Source organism: Melospiza georgiana, chromosome 2, assembly GCF_028018845.1.
Source record: "Melospiza georgiana isolate bMelGeo1 chromosome 2, bMelGeo1.pri, whole genome shotgun sequence".
Lineage (NCBI taxonomy): Eukaryota > Metazoa > Chordata > Aves > Passeriformes > Passerellidae > Melospiza > Melospiza georgiana.
This window is the reverse complement of record NC_080431.1, coordinates 74,828,199-74,848,997: the sequence shown is the minus strand read 5'-3', so window position 1 is coordinate 74,848,997 and position 20,799 is coordinate 74,828,199. Positions and strand designations below refer to the sequence as shown.

Below are 20,799 nucleotides of genomic sequence, written 5' to 3'. Positions count from 1 at the left end.
TTTATTTGTATTTGCTCCCTACATGAATAAATTTTTCATCTGAAAACATAGCTGGCTGTGAACATGACCTACAGTTTCACAGAATTAGTGGTTGTGTTGCAGTTTTATCTCCGGTGAAGCTCAAATACATTGTGAAGTCAAATCAGCTGTAGGCTCAATTGTAGAGATGGGGCCTTAAGGCTCCACATTTGCAGGACCTGCCTGTGTTTTGCCTCCAAATTTGCAGGACCTTCAAAGCCAGCAACTGACTCAGAAGTCACTATTGAAGGGCTGCTCAATAGTGAGCCACAAGTGTCATGTAACCTGCTGTCTTCTAGAGAAATTTTTATATAAAAATTTCTACCAAATTTTTATACCTAAACTTCACTGCTATCAAAATAAAATGTTTATTTTGTGACATTGACAATCTCTTTGTCTTCTGATCAAGTAGAAGACATTCTGTGTCTTGCTATTCTTTTAGTCCTCCTAAAGACTGACACAGAATTTTTCTGGTATCTCAAAAGACTCTCTGTATCACCTCACTAATAGACCAAACCTCAAATTTTGAAAAGCCACCTGAACATGAATGCAAGATTTACTTGCATATTGCACTTGTAATTAACTAGTTTGATTAACTAGTTAATTATCTAATGACATAGGTACTCATCTAGGTTGACCAAGAAACTGAGACAAGTAACAAAAACTGTCCCTTAAGTACAAAACTTCCTCCCCAGTTTTTAAATACCTTTCATTGTGTACAGAATCATTAACTTCAGTAGTATGATAATATGCTGACAGAGAAATGTGAGTTGGGAAGTTGATTAAGACAAAAAGTTTCAAGAAACTACTTACTTTGTTCTCAAGGCAAAGGGAAAGCCTTTAGTCATCCATAACCAAAATTTTAAAGGTGCATAATTAGCTATCCATTAAAGGACAGTTTGATAAATTAATAGCTATGCTTTGTCATAAAGGTGAACTGGAATTAAGAATCAAAGCAGCCACACTCCTAAAATATCTTTATGTATTCATTCTTGTCTGCAGAAACACAACAGTTCCTTCTTCTCTTCTCCTTCATGTTACAAGTTCATCTGTCTTTTATCCCATGATTTATTTTTCTTTTTAGCACATATGTGTGTATATGCATACATACATGTGTGTACATCTTCTGAATTACACTGTTTTCACTTCCTATAAAAGAGGCTTCAAACTCCCAGCTCTCCTTTGAGCTCTGTGTTCAGAAACCTCCCATTGCTGCAAGTAGGGCTGCAAACCTGAGTTGGTGCAGCAACTCCCGCTGCTTTGGTTTCACCCATTTTGAAACCTGTCCTGCGCCCTCCTTTACTTGTGTGCTTCATGTCTGTTACCCACAGCACTCTCTTCTCTCTCCTTTGTATCTCTTCCCAGAGGATTCAGCAAAGCCTGCACTGACTTTTTTCTTCCAGTTGCATTTATTTTTCCCTTCCCTATCCTGTTGGCCAGATTTTTATTAGCTGCTAAATGAAGTTGCGAGTTGTTCAGGGCAAGGTCTGTCTTTACTTTCCATGGACCTTCAGTCTGTTCTGAGGTCAGAGCCTGCTATTCTGATTCTGGCATGTGCAGGATGTAAGCCGAGAACAAGGTGTTCTTCAAGCTTGTGGAAATTCTCTTTCCTTTCCAAATCTGGGTGCTTTTGAGAGTGTCAGCAATGTTTGTTTGCTAAGAAACACTGCCAGCTCTTTCAGCCACCCTGGTGGGACTGGCCTGGCTCCAAGCAGCCTGGATGAGGTCATGAGCTCTGGAGTGACTGGATTCAGCATCTTACCTCTATGGAAACAGAGCCTCACAATAGGAGAGTCAACAAACAGCAGGAAGAAAATACCTGGTAAGAAAATAGTTTTCTCTTCTTAAACCCTGCTCTTCGTTGTATTTCCACTGAATGGCCTAAACCTTTCAGTCCTTTCCCCTCTCCTCCATTATTTGCAAAGGAACCAAGGCAGCAACAGTAGTGAGAGAGTTCAGGATGGTGGAGGCAGAGCTGGTGTCTGTACTGAAGTCACTACTGCAGAGCTGTGAAATGCTTTGTGCTTCACAGGAGTTTATTCATTTTTATTGTACACTATCTGTCATCCTTACTTTAAGCTGGCTCCTTCCCACATCCTATCTTTACCTCTAGTCAAATTCACAAAACCTGATTATCAGTGTGCTGTTTCAGGTCTGCGTCCAAATGAAAAACTTGGAGATGAGTTGCAGGCTAATTTTTCAAATGTCTGGGTAGCATGCTGTGTGATTCAGCACCAATAATAATTTTGTAATAGAAATATTTTCCTTATTTTTAAATTAAGAACCAGATTTTTAAAATTACATGTCTAAATTAATCTAGCAGATCAGTGTGAAAACTCAGTTGAGGAACTGTTTCTCCAGACACAGAGCCTTAGTATCACAGAGCATTCATTATTTATTAAGATTGTATAGCTCTTTTACTTGATTCATAAATCTCTCAGCACAGGATAAGGCTATTCAGTTATTTTTAACTAGCAATGAAATCTTGTAAATCAATTAAAAGTTTGACGTAACCTTCTGTGTTTTATTTGCAGTTACAATACAGAGCTGTAGGAGAAAATAAAGGCAGAGGAAAAGGATTGTGTAAGGAGTTATTTACAGCTTTATCACTTACAAGCTTTTTACCTAAATATAATAGTAGTTCTTGTAGCTACAACAGAAGTGCCTCAAGAAGGAATAATTAGCTAAGCTAGTCATCAGCAAATGAATAGGCTTGCATAAATACTAAGCCCACACTCTTTGCTGTTGCTCACAGAGTCTGGCATCCTTGAGTCTCAGTGTGCCTAACTCTGAACCAGGGGAGGGGGAAGGCAGCAGGCCTGTGTAGCTGCTGGCTGACATTGATTTTGGGAGGTCCTGTTCCCCCACATCAGTTTCTCTGGACTTCCAGAGAAACACCACCAGCTTATGGCAGCAGTGTTGGCCACACAACCACAGGGCACTGTTTAATTATGCTGAGTGTCACTAACAGAAGCAGCCACTATAAAATTTTATCTTGTCTTTGCATGAGACAGGTGTTCCATGGCTTAGGAGACAGGAGCAGGTATGGCTGACTCCACAGGTGATCCAGAGACAGGCAAAGATGTGGAAGATCTGACAAAAAGCTTGGAGGAACTCTGTGAGAGCTCTAAGGAGCAGAGTGAGGAGGTGCTACTGCTTTCACACCTAGAACAGCATCATCATCTTGTCTCTGTACTGAAAGGGAAAATGGATGACACACACAAACGCTGCAGAGACCTGGAGCAGCTCAACATGGAGCTGGAGAAACTGAGAGGAGAGGATGCTGTGAAAATTAAAACCCAGACCCACCGTATTCAGTATTTGGAGGGGCGCTTCACAGATCTGGTCAAAAACCATGGAAAGATGATCCAGTTCAAAAATGAGCACAAAAACGGCACCTGCAGCTGTGGGAGGAGAGCAAGTGCCTGCGGCAGGACAGGGAAGCACTCTTCATCCAGGCTGTGAGGGAGAAGGAAGCTGAAGTGCTCCAGCTGGCAGCCCAGGCCAGGAGGCTCTCACAGCAGTTCTGCTCCTTGCAGGAGAAATATGCTTCTGAGAGTCACAGAGCCCAGGAGAGAGAGAAGGAGCTGCTGGAAGCTCAGTGCCAACTAGCAGATGCCTATGCCCAGGAGGTGGATTCACTCAAGAGGCAGCTGCAGCTCCTACAGGAGAGGCACCAACAAGCTGCTGCAGAGAGCCAGCAGAGGGCTCAGGGCAGTGAGCTGCAGGCCAAGCTGGAAAGGGCACATGAAGAGAAAGAGCAGCTACTGAACCTGGCCATGGAGAGGAGCAAAGCTCTGCAAGATAAGGAGCGGGAGATTCAGAAGCTGGAGGAGAAGCTAGAGACTATGGAGGAAGCCATGCAGAGAGCAGGAAGCTGCCTCAAGAAAGAAGCAGCATCAGACAAAGATCTGAAGGTTCAAGAGCTCCAAGGACAGCTAGAACGCAGCAAGCAGGCGTACAATGAACTCCTGCTGCAGTTCAGTGCTTACAGAAAGCACAGTATGGATTTGCTGACTAAAGAGAGAGCTCTGAACATCAAACGCCATCACTTTGTTGCATAACTGCAGTTTTTTTCTCTGTTCTCCTCTCAACAGGTGCCTCTGTGGTAACACATGCCTGAATTTTGTTCCTCTCCATGGGACCATCCTCTGGTTCCTTTGTGCTGTCCTCACCAGCTTGAACCCTCCTCCACTGACAGCTCTGTAGCCTTTCTGTCATTACGCCTTTATGAAAGTAAATCACTACACTCTTACAGCTGGACATGGATCATTGAACCAGTCAATGATGTGACATGAATGATTAGGGTGGAAAACATAAACTATGAATTTGATTTATTTGGTGCTAACCTCTGCTGAATCATAGGTTTTCTTTTTTTTTTTAGTTAAAACCATTTTATTTTTCAAGATGACCAAAAGCTCAAACTCTTAGCCTTTTGTATTTGATTCTGCTTTGAAGTTCAGCAGAGGCTGGGAATGTAAGAGGCTCTGAGGCTCCAAGAAAATCCTACCTTGCAATATCTCTGCAGTTCTCTAAATTCAGGAACTTAACAGATAATCCAATAATATCATATGACAACTGATCCTCAAGCAAACTACTGTTTATAGTTTTCTAGTAGTCTTACAGATTTCTGCAGTCATTTAAACTCTATTTAATGCCAGAGTAGTATTTATATCCCCATTCCGCTCAGAATAAATTGTCAAGACTTTTGCGTTATTTCAATCTGTTCTTTGGAACTGGACGATGTTCTAGATGTTCCACCAGGGTGTTTTTCCTGTTTTTAGCTGTTTCATGCAGATAAATATTAGTGATACACTCTTCCATTTTGTGTACGTCTGGCAGCTTTTGACAAAAAGAAAAATCTTTCGTGTCAGCACTGTGGGATCCAGAGACCTCCCACTCTCTCTTGCTGGTCTCCTAGGCAAGAAGGAAGATTTTTGCTGTGGAATTTCAGCTCTGTTCTTTAAGTCTCCAACAAAAAACAAAAACCAAAACAACCACCATGAGGGGCCAAACAGCATCCCCCACCTGGGCTGTAGGCAGCTGCCTCCAGAGTACCTCAAGTTCTTTGCCACATAACTCAAGAATCTAGGAAAGGGATTGAGTATTTCTTGGTCCTGAGTATCTAAAAGCCACAGCAGGGTATCAGACTGGGTATCCATTGAAATAATTTACAGAAATGATCGGAAGCAGCAGGTCTGGAGGCCAGTGACCAGCTCAAGGACTGGCTGAACCAGATGTGATTTCTGGCTCTGGCACAGGCTTCCCAGAGGAGCTGTGGATGACCCCACCCCTGGAAGTGTTTGGTGTGAGGCTGATGGGGCTCTGAGCAAACTGGTCTAGTGAAAGGTTTACCAGCTCAAGGCAGGGGGGTTGGAACTAGGTGATTTTTAGGGTCCATTTCACCCAAACCATTCTGTGATTCTGACTCTACATAAGCAGCAGCTGCTAGCAGCCTTTCTTCTGAACTCTGGACAGTCCTTGAACCCAGGCAAAGCCAGATGAAAAGTATTGCTCTACTACCTGCTGTGTGACGAACCGCAGCATTTCTTCTCATCCTGGCTCCTACAACTGTCATTCCACAGGTGTTTTACGGACCATATTCTCCTACCTTTTAACCATACTCCCCTGCTCTGAGGTGCCCACCCCCCACACACACCTATCATTAATCTCAGTGCTGGCAGCTACAGTGTAAACCCCAAGTGACTCAGGTCACACACTATGCCCTTGGTCTGAGAGCTGGCTGCTCTGTTTGAATTAGCCCCTTGATGAGGAGCACTTGTATCCCTCTGGTCACTGCAAGGGATCCTGAAACCAGGTGTTTAAATACTCTAAATCTGGGCAGAGGACACTCACTCACTTGTGTCACAGAACAGCCCCACAGGCCTCTGCCCCAGCTGCAGCCATAGGGTGTGGTGGGAAAGACCCCACATTCTGCACTCTTCAGGGAATCCCCTTCCCACCCTTTGGCAATGGCTATGTGTGAGAGACCTTCCCCCCTACTGCCCCACACACAAACCCCTTGTCACTGCCCCCATTCCCTCCTGCACTCCCATTACTCACACTCGCCCCTCCTGCACTCCCTGCACATTTCCTACACACCTCTCCTCCCCCAAATCACACACATCTCCCTTACAGGCCCAGCCTCCCACACCTGTCACCCTGCTCTCCACAAACACTGGATTTGTTACCTGGTGTGCAACGAGCCACTAATTACACATGTGAGACATTCGTTTATTTCAGATTTGCACAAGCCTGGGTGCTTGGTGGTATTCCACAAATCAAACACCCCGACTATCAAACCTTTTTACTATTTATGTTTTAGCAAACAAGGGAATTGGTGTTAGAAGCTATAAGTTACCTAATTATCTTATTAATTAGTATTCTATTAGTTAATTATTCTCTCTTGCTGATTAGTTTGCATGCTCAATCTTCCTCTTTTTTTGGGGTCGGTAGTCCATGAGCTGGTAGTTGGGATATCCCCCTGCTGGAATTATGTTTTACTCAGTCGGAACTGATTTAGCACAGTTGCCGAGTTGGGTTTATTAATTTATTCCTTATCGTGGGAGTTCTGCCTGATGTCCTTGTGGCCCGCAAATTCTGCATTCTTTGTGTCCACTATCAGCAGTACATCCTTGTTCCCAGGCTTTGTTAACCTCCCCCTAGATCTGAGGTCATTGAAACACGTTGAGCCTTAAACCTTAACAAGGCAATCCTAGCGACAATTCATTTGTCCTTCTAACACCTGAAGATCCCTTAGAGCCCGTTGGCTGCTCGCTGTTCCACGGATCTCCCTTCTCGTGGTTTGGGCTTGAAGGTATACAAAGGTCAAACGCCAAAGAACATCCTCTCTCAAGAAAATGTTTCCATATTCCACATTTGGCGGCGGTCCCCCCGCATTCCCTCACGCCGCTTTCCCGCGCGCGGGCGCAGTCGCGCGGCGCTTCCCCGGCCCTGGCTCCCCGCCCCCGCGCCGCTTCCCGACAGCCCCCGCGGCGGGAGCGCCGGGCCGCAGCCTCGCGCCGCCCGCTGCCCTGAGGCTGCGTCCCGTCCCGCCGGGCCCCGCTCCCGCCATGCGCCACAGCCTCACGCAGCTGCTGGCGGCCTCGGCCGGCGGGGACAGCCCCTCGGGCGCCGTCTGGCCGCTGGCCGGAGCGGGGCAGGCCCCGAGAGGGCGGGATGGCGGCGGGCAAGGGGACCCGGGCCCCGCGCGGCCCAAACCGCAGCCGCCGCGGCGGGAGCCCCCGGGCGCCTCGGAGCCGCGGCGGCAGGAGAAGGAGGCCGAGGCGCCCGGCGGCCCGCTGGAGGTGTGGGAGCAAGAGGACTGGTTCCCGGGACTGGAGCTGGGAGACCTGCTGGAGGCGGCCCGGCCGGACTGGGACCTGGACGCGGAGCTGAGCGACTGCTTCTGTGGGGACCCGGAGCCGCTGCCCGCGCCGGGCCAGGGCCCGCGGCCGCCGGCGCCCGGGCGGAGGAGCGGCGGCGCCGGGAGCCGGCTGAAGGCGGCGGCGGCGGCGCGGTTGAACCGGCTGAAAAAGAAGCAGTATGTGCTGGGGCTGGAGAGCCGTCTGCAGGGCCTGGCTGCCGAGAACCGGCAGCTGCGGGACCGCAACCGCGGCCTGAGCCGCCGCCTGCGAGAGCTGGAGCGGGAGAGCAGCTACCTGCGGGCTGTGCTGGCGAACCAGAGCGCGCTGGGGCAGCTCCTGAGCCGCCTGGCCGGGACCCGCGCCGGCGGGCTGCAGCTCAGCACCAGCCTCTTCAGGGACACGGGCAGCCCCCGCCGCCCCCAGCAGCACCTCCTGCCCGCCGGCGAGAGCAGCGACCACGACTACGCCCTGCCCAGCTCCCGGCCCCGCGGGCTGGAGGAGGCGGCGGCGGCGGTGACTGAGACGGAGGAGGAGTGGGCGGCCCCCGGCGGGATCTGCCTGCACGTGGACCGGGATCAGGTGTCGGTGGAGTTCTGCTCCATCTGTGCTCGGCGGGCAGCGGCCTCCTTCAAAATGTAGGGTCAAGTACCTGCTGCAAGTACTCGTGGGGTTCTCACCCGTAAGGGCCTCGCGTCGCGGCGGAGGAAGCAGGCGATGGTGCGCAGGAAAAGAATCCATGCAGTGGTGATGGGGTGGTATTGGGGGAGATGCAGAGGTGGGGAACCTGGCGCTTACTTAAGTGGCCAGGGTAAGAAAAATTCTCTCCAACGGCACGTTGGGAGCCAGACGGTGGCCTTGGTTTAAGGTCCTGTAGTCTGGCGTGTGGACGGTAGTGGTGTGAGCCTGTTTGGCGATGGGAGTCGCGCAGAGCTGCGTGCAGCAGTGCGACAGCGGTCGTGCAGACTGACACGCGCGTGGTGCACACGCGGAGGTGCCGCCAGAGCCCGTTCGCAGCACTTGGGTGAAAAGATCATGCCGACTTGATGCATGAAGGTGTGCTCGGCTCCGCTTCGCAGTAAGATAATGCTGACTACCCGGTCTTGAGTCAGATAATGTCTAGCCTGCTTATCCTGAGGAGCCGAAAATGCTTGCTTAGAAAACCAAACAAAAACTCCATTATCACATCGTCACTGGACAGACTTAAGAAAATAGTAATGATCGGCAAAAGAAAGCATGCATATAAAATTGTACTGCATCTCAGTTATACATTACTATTAAAACCTCTCTGACAGTTTCTCTTTTAGGTGGTTGCCCTGCCAGGCTCCGTTGTGTAGGGGTTAAAGAACAGTCGTTTTCCACCTCGCAACCTGGTAAGGATCAATATATTCCCATAATGTGGTATCAGACAGCTTGCTTTGCTTATCCCAGTCTCTCGTAATGACTGGTTCAGAAAATGGTTTCTCTGGTCCTTGGCCTCCTCTGCCAAAGCGTTTCTAGCTCTGGATGGCAATTATAGTAAAGGTTACAATCACATCAGTCTCATTAGCTGTTTTCATTTTTTCGTTTTTGAAACAACTACATTGGCTGCATAGTAGCCAATACAGGACCTACATTTTGAATTTTAACAAACCGCTCGTGCATTTGAAATAGAAATTTCCTTTTAAACCAAGTATGTGATGAGTGGAAAAAGGAAAACATGCTAATAAGGGGGATGTGGCCTTTATAGTCTTTTATTATAGGGCACTGTCCCAAAAGTCTAAGTAAATTACTTTTTGAATGAAAAAAAGGAAAGGAAATTGTGACCTGTTGGTTTAAAATGCTGTCTAGTGTTAGGGATGCACAGAACCGTTCAAAAGCCCCTCTCTAGCTTGCTCTAATTCACAGTGCAGAGTTTTACCTGATGAAACAGCCTGAGCACTGGTTAAATCACTGCAGAGGAGTCCTCACATAGAGCAGTTGCTCTTGCATGGACCTCTGAGGAGAAGTAGGTTTGAAGAATCAGTGCATCGAAGTAACTCATTACTTTACCTTCATAAGTAAATCTCTGTCCCCATGCACACTGAAATTCCTATGTTACTTCAGAGTAGCTTTAAATTTTAAAAATATTGCATGTATATGCATGTGCTTAACTCTACAGTGGAGTTCTTAATTCAGCCTCTTACAGTATCCAGAAATCTATAACCTGATATAATTAAGCACCGTTTGGAGATGAGCAAATATGTCTTGAGGCTAATGATATGAAAAATGCTCCATAATTGCTCCTGAGATAGGAGGAAAACTAGTTTGACAAAAAATAGTGTGTGTTTTCTTGTAGTAGTCAGTGTTTCTCCCTATCACAAAAGATGAGTGGGTTCTTTTTTTCAGTTGTATTATAATGTTTAGGTTGTTTAAATGTATATCAGTTGGGGGAAGATGGATTGTGAAAATGATAATATGTAAAGTGAGGTTTCACAAAGAATACTTTTCTAAAACAGATTAATTTATAAATTTTTGTTAAATGATGCTATTTAGTGTTTCTGAAGTCTTGTTTCTTAAAGCCTTAAATGTTGTGTTTAAGGCTAAGCAGGTGAAAGCATTTTCTCCCAGTCATTTGCTTTATTGGTGCTAGACCCTGTCATGTGTTCATCAGTAGAAAAGGAGATGGATTTTTCTTTGTGAAACATCACTGTGTGATAAAGTATATGTGTATTTAGCATCCTTGTTTTTCTTTATGCTAAAGTGGATTCAGCTGTGTTGGGGCAGAAGAGACGGGACCAGCTGCTGGCCACATTTCCTGCTTTATTTTAAAAGGTAGTATAAGAAATGAGAATAAAGAGGTAACAGGGCTTTTGCTGTCTTTGGTTAAAAAAAAGAAGTTGAATGCTGGGATTATTTACTGTCATCCGAGATGATTTTTTAAAAAGGCAGTAGTCTGTCAAGCAGGTTTTACTCCACTGTATGCAGAATTCCATCTGTTCAGGGGATATTGCCAGCACAAAAGAGACTTAGTGGGATATGTGTGACCTTACACCTCTGTGGTGGCATCAACAGGGCTGTTCAGAGTTTCAGTCTTGGGTAACTCTGCTGTAACTGAGGGGTTATAGCAGTGCACAGGAGTCAGAGTTAACCACCAGCACCTGCACTGACTGATATGCAAAATGGAAATAATTTACGTTCAACCTAATCTCAACCTGCCTAGCTCAGACCTCATGAACGTGCTTCATTTTTCAGTTAATGTGCTTGAGGAAAAGAGAAACACTAATGTAGCAAGCATGGGATGTTCCAGTGGCATTTTTATGGTTACTTCAGTGTAGGAGTGTTTTTTAAGTTAATTAAATATGCATTCTTTCTTGTCGCATCACTGCTGAATGGCAGGGTCAGGGACAGTTCTTCTGGCCTCTGCTGTGAACCTGCACAATGCTCTGTCGTGACACGACCTGTGGCTGTGTCTGAGAGCAGCTGATTTTCTCACATGCAAACTGATGTATTGTGGTACAAGAACAAGGTCAAGTCCCAAGAAAGTCAGTGGCTGCAGGCATTTCTAGTGCCTACTGAATCATATTTAAACCAAATAGAAGGGAGGAAGTTATTTGAAACTAACCAACTGTACTATCTGTATGGTGTATTATTAATGTAGCTTTTTGAAGTGAAAGCCTTGAAATGACATAACTTAATACTTGAAAATATATTGTAAATGTTTCTTTGTAATTATGTGCCATTCAGATAAGAATACAATATCATAATAAAATCAGACTTGTTGATCTTTCAGTTTATGGGCTCAAATGTTTTCTTTATCTTTTTCTTTTCATTAATGACTTGGTTCTTTTAACAAAGTGGTAAAACAGAAAGGGGAAAATGTTGCCACTATCTCTTGGTCATCAGCTGGAAAACAAGATAAAATGGATTAGGGTATGCAGGAGAAATGTTCTTGCTCTTCTGCCTTTAAAGGTAATCCTGTGGTGAGGACAACACAAAGGTGTTATTCCTTGAACTGCAGATAGAGCTGTACTTCTGAGAATCAGCACTTCTTGTATTTCACAGTTCTTAATTTTTTTATTAATATGGATATGTTTGATCAATATACCATGGATATGTAAAATACTTACATAAACCCTTCTGTGGTTTATTGGCATCTTCCTCCTTTCTGTTCTGTTTTTAGGTTCTGAAGTTTCATGACTGGTTAATTACATGCTGTTGAATCACAATCTTTCATCAAATTGCTGTTTCCACACTAAGCACCAGAGTGAGTGTTAAAAACAAAAGGTTTGACAGTGCTAGAAGGACAGAATGTGTTCATGGCTCTGGAGTGGGCCATGTATTCAGATTTTTGTTAATCTTAAATGCTTTATTTGTACAGGACGGTTTAAAATAGTGCACTGGCTTTCTAGCATGAGGGGATTCCAGTGAAAGTGGTCTGCAGCTTGATGAAATGGAGCATTTCACAAAAAGTACTGCATAAAAATGTAAAAGCATACTGGCATGCTCTGCCTTTTTGGCATCTAGGTGTAGAAAATTCAGTGTTTCAACACTGAAATGTGTTTGGTAAATTGTATGTACCACAGAACCAAGTGCTGCCAGTGTTCAACTGCACAGCTGTGCTACCTGCATTTACCCTTCTTCTCAACAGAGTCACTTGAAGACTACTTAGTGTTAAAATAAGAAACAATTTCCTGCTCAGTTCTCCTTTAGTCCTTTGGAGTTTGATCCTGGTGTTGTGACTCTTGGTAGTGTTCTAAATTAACTGCTCTTTCCTCTGAAGAGCTTTGCAGCACCTAGGAGTTAAAAACAAAACGCTGCTTCTGTAATCTAGCTGCCTGGAGAGATGAGATCAAAGGAAATGCAGGGAGCCACGTTCCAGCACTTGGCATTTCCAGATAATCAGGTTTCTCATGCCATTTGTCAAAATTGTAATCAGTTTTCCCTGTGAAACACAGAGATCTTTGGCAAAATCCAAAGGCCCTTTGTACATTTACTGTTTTTTAAAATGCTGTGTTTTCTAGTGTTTGTAGTTAAGGAGGTTTTCTGCAATCAGCATTATTCTGGTTATAGGGCTGTATTACTATTAGTTACACTGTAAAACGTCTGAAGGATATGTTAGGTATGGGAGCTGTTCAAATTGACTCTGTTTAAAGAACACCCTGTGCAAAAATTGCACATTACCAGCTGCTGATTCTACATTTTTCCACCCAGTTTAAGTGGGATATGCAGATGTGGAGAAATAACTCTGCCTGTGCTCATTAGCAGGAGGATGCCAAGGGCAGGACTTGCACATGTACCAGGAGGATTTGCAGGAGGAGTAGAATACATTATAATGATGACACAGCATTTAGAATGGTGCATCTGCAAGAAAAACGTGGAGCTTTTTTAGTATTGCTGTTGGCTCTTATCTGTAACTATTCTTGGCATCCTTTTGGCCATAGTTCAGACTTGGAGTAGCCTGAAGTCCTTTCTGTGGGATATGTTGCCTGTGCCTGGCTTGTTTCTACCACAACGGTGGAAGAAAGGATCCAACTAACACCTGTTGTCTCTCAGTGTTTGTGAGGAGTTTATTACAGTTGTCAGAGGCCGAGGACTGGTTCTTGGGGGTTGCAGGTGATAGGTCATATCCTGTGTATGAAACAGGGAATGGAAGGAGCAGTCCCAGATTCCTGTGTAGGCACTCCTCCACATGCGTGCGTGCCATCTTGCTGTCCTGTGGAATTCTGAAACAATTTCAGATTTTATTGATTGCCTCTGAGAACACTTGTTCCCCTCAATAGTTTGAGAGGTACAAAAGGTGTAACTGAAAAGTTTCCTTGTTCACGAACACACCACCTTTCTAGACCTTCCTAGTCTCAGGAGTGCTCAGCTGACCTTTGATGTGACTAGTACTGAACATGTAGAGTACACGCCTGCAATTTGTGTGCTCATCAGTGATGCTGGACACAACCATCAGTCTTTGCAACTTACTAAAATGTTGAGGAATCTAACTTTTTAATATACAATCTTCACCTTTCACTTGAAGAAATGAGTATCTAAAAAGGATGTGGTTTGTCCAGGTCAGACCACTAAACATCAGAACATGCATTTTGGTGACTGAGGATAATTATCACTTCAATTTATACCAAAATGAAAGTAGTATTTGGAAGGGAAGATCCTTTTGAATCTTACCCTTTAATAAGCACTAGAACCTGTTTATAGTATTTTTAACTATATAATGTTAAACACAATAATCAATGAGCCAATCATTCTCATTCTTAAAGATACTATAGCACAATAACACCTTTATTTTATGTTTTTATTATCACAGGTAAGTGGTTCTGTTGGTTAAAGTCTGGTGGCTTCCGGAGGTATGACAATGCACTGTCATGTAAAATACTTGGTCCCTGGGAATCTCCCGTCGGGGTGATTAAGGTAAGGCAGATGGGAACACCACGTGACACAGCAACAGTTTGAATCAAGAAAATGAAATGATCTCTACCTAACAGAGACTGTATTGCTGCTGCTCCTGGGTATAGATAAAGAATGTGTCATGTTCCTGCTGTAATTACCCATTTTTAAGGAAAAGGTAGATAAAGATGATGAAACTCCTTCAATATATTTTCATCAGCATTACAGCATAAATTTTAACTCCTTTCAATTAAAGGTCTCAATGTTGAATTCTTAATTCTCATTAATAAATATTTCCATGTGCATCAGGGGATGCTAGAATTTTACTGAAGTGACTGTTGACCAGTAACTGTACAGCTTTTACAGTTACAGAACCATTTAGGTTTGGAAAATACTCCCAGGACCATCAAGTCCAACCTTTCACTTATCACCAGCTCCTTGACGACCATGGCACCAAGTGCCACATCCAGTGATTTCTTGAACACCTCCAGGGATGGTGACTCCTGCCACCTCCTGGGCAGTCCATTCCAATGCTTAGCAAGCTTTTCTGAAACTAAATTGCTGAAATTCCTCCTGATGTTCAACCTCAAACTCCCCTAGCACCATTTGAGGCCATTTCCTCTTGTCCTGTCACTTGTTGCCTGGGAGAAGCCAACCTCCACCTATGGCAGGTTAAGACCATACCCAGATTGGGAGTATTGCTTCTGTAGAATTCCTGATTTAGCTCTTAGACTGCAGAATACACTAAGGACACCTCATGCAGTAGGAGAGCTGCAATTTATATTGCTCTATAACATAAAGCCACCAGTGTGAAGACACACCTGACTCATAAATGCATTACTCTGGACCACTGATCTTAGACATAGCTGAGATTCCCCAGTAATGGCAGCGGCCCTCAAAGGCCTCTCACCACAGCCCCATCCTTCAGGAAAAGACCTAATTTCAAGGCAAAATGGTTACAAGGCCAGAGGCTGCTTTTTTGATATGCTGCGAAGCCTGACAGGACTATCACTCCTGATTTGCACAGATTGCTCTGTGATAAAAGTGTTCTCCACAGTGTGACCCATCTAACGGTGTAAATGGGATAATCTTTTGACAGAAGTTTTGTGCTAGCTGAATGGGGAAAAGGGAGAAAAATACATTTTGAGTAGATCACTAGCAAAACCTTCCTTGATATTCCCTCTTTTAGTTGTGGGGTTTTTTGGGTTGTTTTTTTGGTTTTGTTTTGTTGGCTTTTTGGTTTTTTAATAAATTTCTGTGGTTTGCATTATGAAGGAAAAACCTCTTTTTCAAGAAGACTTGTTTTTTACAGCTTCTAAAAGCTGTAGCATCACCTTAGAACTAAACATTAAGCAGGGACTATAAATGCTTTCTTGCTTCCCATTTCCAAAGCAACACACCTGTCTGCTATTCAAATGTATACACTAAACTGGGCATAATGAAAAGTTTAACCTGCACTTAAGTTCAAAACTTAAAAAATGCCAGTGCAGAGACTGGTTTTGTATTAAAAAGACACAGCAACACTTTTTCTTGTTTATTATGGTTACTTATCCAAGGCAATTAAAAAGTTGCTTTACTTCACTCAGGTAGCTCTTCAGGATCCCTGCTACTGTTCATCTGCAGCAGCATTTTGATATATATTCCGTGCTGTTTAGTGGCAAGATATAATCCAGTGAGAGCCTGTACCAGTATGCCCAGACTCATCTTTCTAAAGACAGGCTGAGAAGTTGTGAGCCAGTAGCGTAACAGGTTTTCTTTCCCTGGCAAGGGAGTTGACATATACCTAAACAACAGAAACAGTGGTATAAACATTTTATCCATGTAAGTGTCAAGGTTTAACATAAATATTTATGTAGATAGTAATTTTCTCTTCTATGTTAAATTCACCTGGTGGTACTAAGCTCTCTGCATAAATGCTTTAAAACATCCTGACCATGCCCTGGTCTCAGTAAACCTTGCCGTGCCCTTGCTGTGCTCTGAACTACACAGAATGACACCTGTCAGGGGCTTTGGCTGCTGGGCACTGCCCAGGGTCACTGAGGTCTCTTGGCTGTCCAGCCACCCTCAGTGGTGGCAGGATGGCAGCCACCACTGCACACACCGAGGCACAGCCTGGGAAACTTGGAAGGCTCCTGCTAAATACAAGGGCTTCACCACGGATCACTTTGCAGATCTTATTTCACTTTGGTGTAGCTCTTACAAACTTCATTTTGTAATTAGATGACCTTAATGTATATCTCCTTCCACATCCTAAATGTCTACAAGAAGACAAATGTGCACAGATCAAATATCTACAGAATTTACACTGAGAACAGAACATTTTACCCATAAATACATTTCACTCAATACACTGCAGATGAGACGTACCTGGCTGCAAGGCTTCCATTCAAGGGGATAGCCAGGAAAATGGGATAGAAACCACCCACAACAGCACCTACTAATCCTCCTCTGATCACAGCACAGACCTCACAGTTCAGCTGACCTGCGTGGCAAACCATATTTCACCGTCAACATCTACACATCCTCCACCACATCAGTTTGTAAGCTGCATGCAAGAACCTGAAAACAGGCTCTTGACAGAAACTTCCAAGCTCTACAGGTATGCAAAAAATTAGAAAGGAGAACTCTTTTAGAAAACAACAATAAAAAACCTCAAAACAACAACAGAACAGTCCCAAAACAAAAACTGAGACAAACTAAAAAACAATCACTCCCACTCCAACCTATGAGGAATTTATCATTCCAAAGCTGACCTTCAAATGAAATTGCACTGCTTTGTTGCAGTCACTTTTACATGACTGAGTGAAAAATGCTGAAATAGCTTTTTTAGAAACATATATAAACATATATATCTCCTTTCCCACTCCACTTTGAGAACTCACTGCTGTCCAATGCATTCCATTTTTCAAATTCTGCTTTACAAACTGAAGTTTTTCAAGACCACAATAGTTTAAGAGCACTTTTCTGCAGGGAGAAAAAGCTCCTCTAGTGTTCCCTTGTGTACAGAAAGCAAAGCCCTTTCAAAAAAAAAAAAAAAAAAAAAAAAAAAAAAAAAAAGAAATGAAGAGGTGTTTACCTGAAAATAAAGGGTCATACACAAAAGCTTCATAAATTGCTGCTGTTGAAAGAAATGGAATAACAGCCATTGGAAGAGCAGACACCAGGGAAGCCTTTCTGACATGTAGGATGCTCCTGAAGAAATTATTTGCTGCTAAGCCACATAAACTTGAATTTGCTGCTAGGAAGTATTTTCCATGATTACAAAGGTTCCTGTGAAAGAAGGGAAGTCGTTTCAGCAGCTGAGAACTGTAAAAAAGTTTTGTTTAGTCCACACTACAATTCTCTTCTGAAAATCCTGCAACAAGGGGTAAGGGACATAAATCTCTCACTGTTGCAAAATGGGGAGTAACTACTTCCAAAAGCAGCCAGGGCAGCATCCTTTGTTATGTGCCTGAGTTTACACACAGTTCAAGAGTGAAGTAACAGGTTGAGAAGCTGTTGCTACAATTTTTTTCCCCCCGTTATTATAATTAATGGAAACTTCATTAAAACTCTCCTTATAAGCATGTTCCTAATGATGTTTTCTGAAAACAAATGAGGAAATATATATACAATAAAATACATAACTTTAAAAAGTCAAGTCAATCTACTTGTAATTCTTCTACATTTTAATGTTTTGAGTAATATTAAGTACTAAAGATTTCAGCGATGTACTTGCTAATCTCAAAAAACTTTAAACACAAAAAATGTCAGACATCAAGGACACCAACTATTTCTTGTTTTGAATAGGAAAATTCAAATTTTACCTTTCCAATCACAGGCAATGAAACACAGCCAAACATGTTAATAAATATGGAGGACAGAGATTAAAATTTTAGCAGCATATTTAAGTAACCAAAACAAAGCAAATTAATGTACCCAGGACCAGCAGAATCTACTTAGTGAGATACAGAACTGCTAAACTGCACAAAAGAAAAGGAGGATGGAAGAATTGGGGTTTGTGGCTTTTTGTTTAAACTCCCTCGTGTTAAAAACATGTGCTTGGCTAAACAGGAATGCTCAGTCTGACTGCAGCTCTTCCTTTCCAGACATCAGTGAGCTCCCCTTTGGATACAAGCTCTAAGTCCTGCCAGTGACTGGCAGCTACTTCTTTCCAAGGCTGAGCAATCCCTAAGTCCAGAGTTTCTATCCAGACATTACCACATCACTGCTGAGTGTCTGCCTCCCCTGCTCTCCTGGGGAAGGAGGAGTTTTGGAGGCTGAACATAATGGCAGTAGATCCTACACAAAGCTGCAGCCTTTGCTTTCTCACCTGTGTGGGGAAGCCCTCTGTTACTACCAGCAGTTTGTTTAGCCAGCAATTTAGTCCTATTTTAAAAAGAATATAAATAAAATAAACTTCTGATTACTCTTATTTCTAAAAAAATTATCCAAGCTGATACACACATGCAAATGGCTCATAACAGAACCAACTCAGGTCCAGTAAGGTTTTGCAGTGACATGCAGTATGACAACCCAAAAGGTCATTTGTGAGGCCCAGAAGGCATTCAGCTGGCTTTGTGCTGTACAGAACCCTGCTGGTGAGCCTGCAGGACTCCAGCTGACTCCTCCACCACCAGCTGGATCCCTTAGTCTCACCTTCCTGAAACAGGGAGCGGTGCAGAATGAAATGCAGAAACCAGCAGGATGATGCTCACTCAGTTCTGGCTGCAGGCCAGCCCTGCTGGACAGAAGATGACTCCAGCAGAATCATATTTCAGTTTCCTAGAAATTTCTTTAGCTCTAGCACAGGACTGTGAGAATGCTGAGAGCCAGTCAGGGCTGATCAGCCATCACAGAACCCTCAGCACTGGGGAGCACATGCCAGAAACCAGCGGGGCAGGACCAGAGCCAGCACTGAAATAACCATATTGAAAAAACATAAACCAAGTCTTCTGTTCTGGACAACAACAAGCATCTTCAAAATTAACTAATTTTGGAACTGCAAGGAGAATTTGTAATAGAAGAATAAGGAAAAAGAAAAGCCTTCAAGACTTGAAAAGTCTGATGCACTTCATTTATTTTACCAGCACTTACTGATCTGCTTTAGGAAGCTCATTGAACATCTTTTGTATGATCTCCATCCGCTTAAATCTTTCCAAAAGTAGTCTTTGCTGTGGAGAATCTAGTTCAAGAAACTCTCTTCCTGTCATCTTGAAGTTCTGGATCATAAGGAAAAAAGAAAACCCAGATGTAATCCAAGTTACATAGCCCCAGTATGAATCAAATAAACATTTAGACTCTTTGCCACTATGAATCACAAATACATTCCCTATTTTGCATGGCAATACTCCAGGTTTAAATTGATTTAACTGTCAAAGAGACCTGTAAGAAAAAGCCCCAGCCAAATAAATCCATACTTTGTAGGCATAAATCAGAAAGCCTACAGTTGCAGTGGGTTTGTGTGGCAAGGTTTTGGCAGCAGGGGGATGCAAGGGTGGTTTCTGAGATGCCAGGAGTTGGTTCCAGCTGGTTCCAGCCAGCTCCAAGACAGACCTGCTGCTGGCCAAGTCTAAGCCCAACCAGTACCATGTGTGTGTGTGGGGAAGTCAAGAAAGGCTAAAAACTGTTGCAAGACAGTAGCTGGAAAAGAGGAATGAGAACACATTTGAGGAGCAGCCCTGCAGACCCTAAGGTCAGTGCAGGAAGAGCAGGAGCTGCTCCAGGTGCTGGAGCTGAGATCCCCCTGCAGCCCCTGGAGCATCCCATGCCAGAGCAGCTGGATGCCCAAGGGGGAGGCCTGTGCTGGAGCAGGCTCCTGGCAGGATATGTGGCCACATGGGGAGAGGAGCCCAAGCTGCAGTGGGTTCCTGGCAGGAGCTGTGAGCCCAGGGGGAACCCACACTGGAACAGCCACTGCTACTGAAGGACTGTGCCCTGTGCAATGGACCCACAAGGGAGGAGTTCATGGAGAACTGCAGCCTGTGAGAACCACTGCTGTTGGAGAAGTCTGGAGAACTGTCTCCCGTGGAAGGGACCACCCACTGGAAAAGGAAAAGAGTGCAAGGAGGAAGGAGTGATAGAGACAACACGTGATGAACTGATTACAACCCCCATTCCCTGTCTCCCTGCACTTCTAAGAGGGAGGAGGACATAGAGAAAAACAGCAGTGAAGGGAGGGGTGGAGGGAAGGCATTTTAAGGATTTGGCTTCTCATTACCCTATTCTGATTTGATTGACAGTATATTCAATTTCCCCAAAGTTTACTGCTTTGACTGTAATGGTAATTGGTGAGTGATCTCGTGTCCTTACCACAACCCCTGAGCTTTTATTCATACTTTCTCCCTGTCCTGTTGAAGGGGGCAGAAAGTGATAAGAGCATCTCGGTGGCCACCTGAGGCCAACCTTTCACAACAGCTCTTGACAACACCTGGAGTTTAGTGATTCAAGTGCTTCTTTTCCTACACGTTTTAGTGCAGAGGAAATTCTCCCAGACTTACTGTGCCAATCACACTTACCTGAAGTTGCTGTTATAACGTGAAGGCCGTGTCCTAAGCCCTACCTATGGGACCGAGCCTGCTTCGCTTGGGGCTTGGCAGGACGCAGCAGCGGAGAAAGCGGGCAGAGCGGGCAGGATCGCTTCAGGCCGCCCGAGGAAAGTTCCCAAACCCCTGCTATGGGATCCCACAGACCGCATGTCACAGAGCTGTAAGCACCCCCTCTCCCCAAGCCTTGTACACGCGTCTCTCCCTGAGCCCTGCGCGCCGCTGGAGGCGGAGGGACCCTCCCAAAGCCCCGCGGCCCGGCTCAGGTCAGAACCCTCACGCCGGGAAACTGCCGCTCGACCCCGACCTTCAAGTCCCACCGCTACCAGTCGCTGCCCCCGCACCGCGCGGACCATCCCGGCCTCCCCGCCGGGCTCAGGCTCTGACCTTGAGCCGTACGGACGGACACGGCCCCGCCGCTCTCACCGAATCGCTCCCGCCGCCTACAACATGGCTCCTCCCACATCACGCCCTGCCCTTGGGCGCCGCCATCTTGCTCGCTCACATGACCCAGGGCCCTCCAAGGCCGCCTGTGATTGGGC

At 44.8% G+C, this 20,799-nt stretch overlaps 3 protein-coding genes across 7 annotated transcripts; 2 read left to right on the top strand and 1 right to left on the bottom strand.

The window, feature by feature from the left end:
• Nucleotides 1-3,039: 3,039 nt before the first annotated feature.
• On the top strand, nucleotides 3,040-4,082 carry CCDC89 (coiled-coil domain containing 89). The gene is given in 2 exon segments (XM_058019155.1): nucleotides 3,040-3,403; nucleotides 3,406-4,082. Coding segments are annotated over 2 exon segments (1,041 nt in total).
• Nucleotides 4,083-7,091: 3,009 nt separating this feature from the next.
• CREBZF (CREB/ATF bZIP transcription factor) lies at nucleotides 7,092-15,158 on the top strand. 3 transcript variants are annotated; one of them, XM_058045295.1, is made up of 4 exons: nucleotides 7,092-8,020; nucleotides 8,678-8,755; nucleotides 10,105-10,175; nucleotides 13,654-15,158. In XM_058045295.1, exons 1-2 carry the CDS (start codon nucleotides 7,092-7,094, stop codon nucleotides 8,724-8,726), a joined length of 978 nt encoding a protein of 325 aa, XP_057901278.1. In that variant the 3' UTR covers nucleotides 8,727-8,755; nucleotides 10,105-10,175; nucleotides 13,654-15,158. The 3 variants fall into 3 exon arrangements, with proteins under 3 accessions (XP_057901278.1, XP_057901277.1, XP_057901279.1); XM_058045294.1 differs by lacking the exon at nucleotides 13,654-15,158 and having other exon boundaries at nucleotides 10,105-11,132; XM_058045296.1 differs by lacking the exon at nucleotides 13,654-15,158 and having other exon boundaries at nucleotides 7,092-8,102; nucleotides 8,678-11,132.
• A 97-nt stretch (nucleotides 15,159-15,255) lies between these two features.
• LOC131096735 (transmembrane protein 126A-like) lies at nucleotides 15,256-20,784 on the bottom strand. 3 transcript variants are annotated; one of them, XM_058045298.1, is made up of 6 exons: nucleotides 20,684-20,784; nucleotides 20,231-20,386; nucleotides 18,810-18,934; nucleotides 16,810-17,003; nucleotides 16,101-16,215; nucleotides 15,256-15,516 (listed from the first exon to the last, which is right to left on the bottom strand). In XM_058045298.1, the coding sequence occupies exons 3-6, from the start codon at nucleotides 18,923-18,925 to the stop codon at nucleotides 15,312-15,314; spliced, it is 630 nt and encodes a 209-aa protein (XP_057901281.1). In that variant the 5' UTR covers nucleotides 18,926-18,934; nucleotides 20,231-20,386; nucleotides 20,684-20,784; the 3' UTR covers nucleotides 15,256-15,311. The 3 variants fall into 3 exon arrangements, with proteins under 3 accessions (XP_057901281.1, XP_057901280.1, XP_057901282.1); XM_058045297.1 differs by having other exon boundaries at nucleotides 20,645-20,773; XM_058045299.1 differs by having other exon boundaries at nucleotides 20,231-20,383; nucleotides 20,645-20,773.
• Nucleotides 20,785-20,799: the final 15 nt, after the last annotated feature.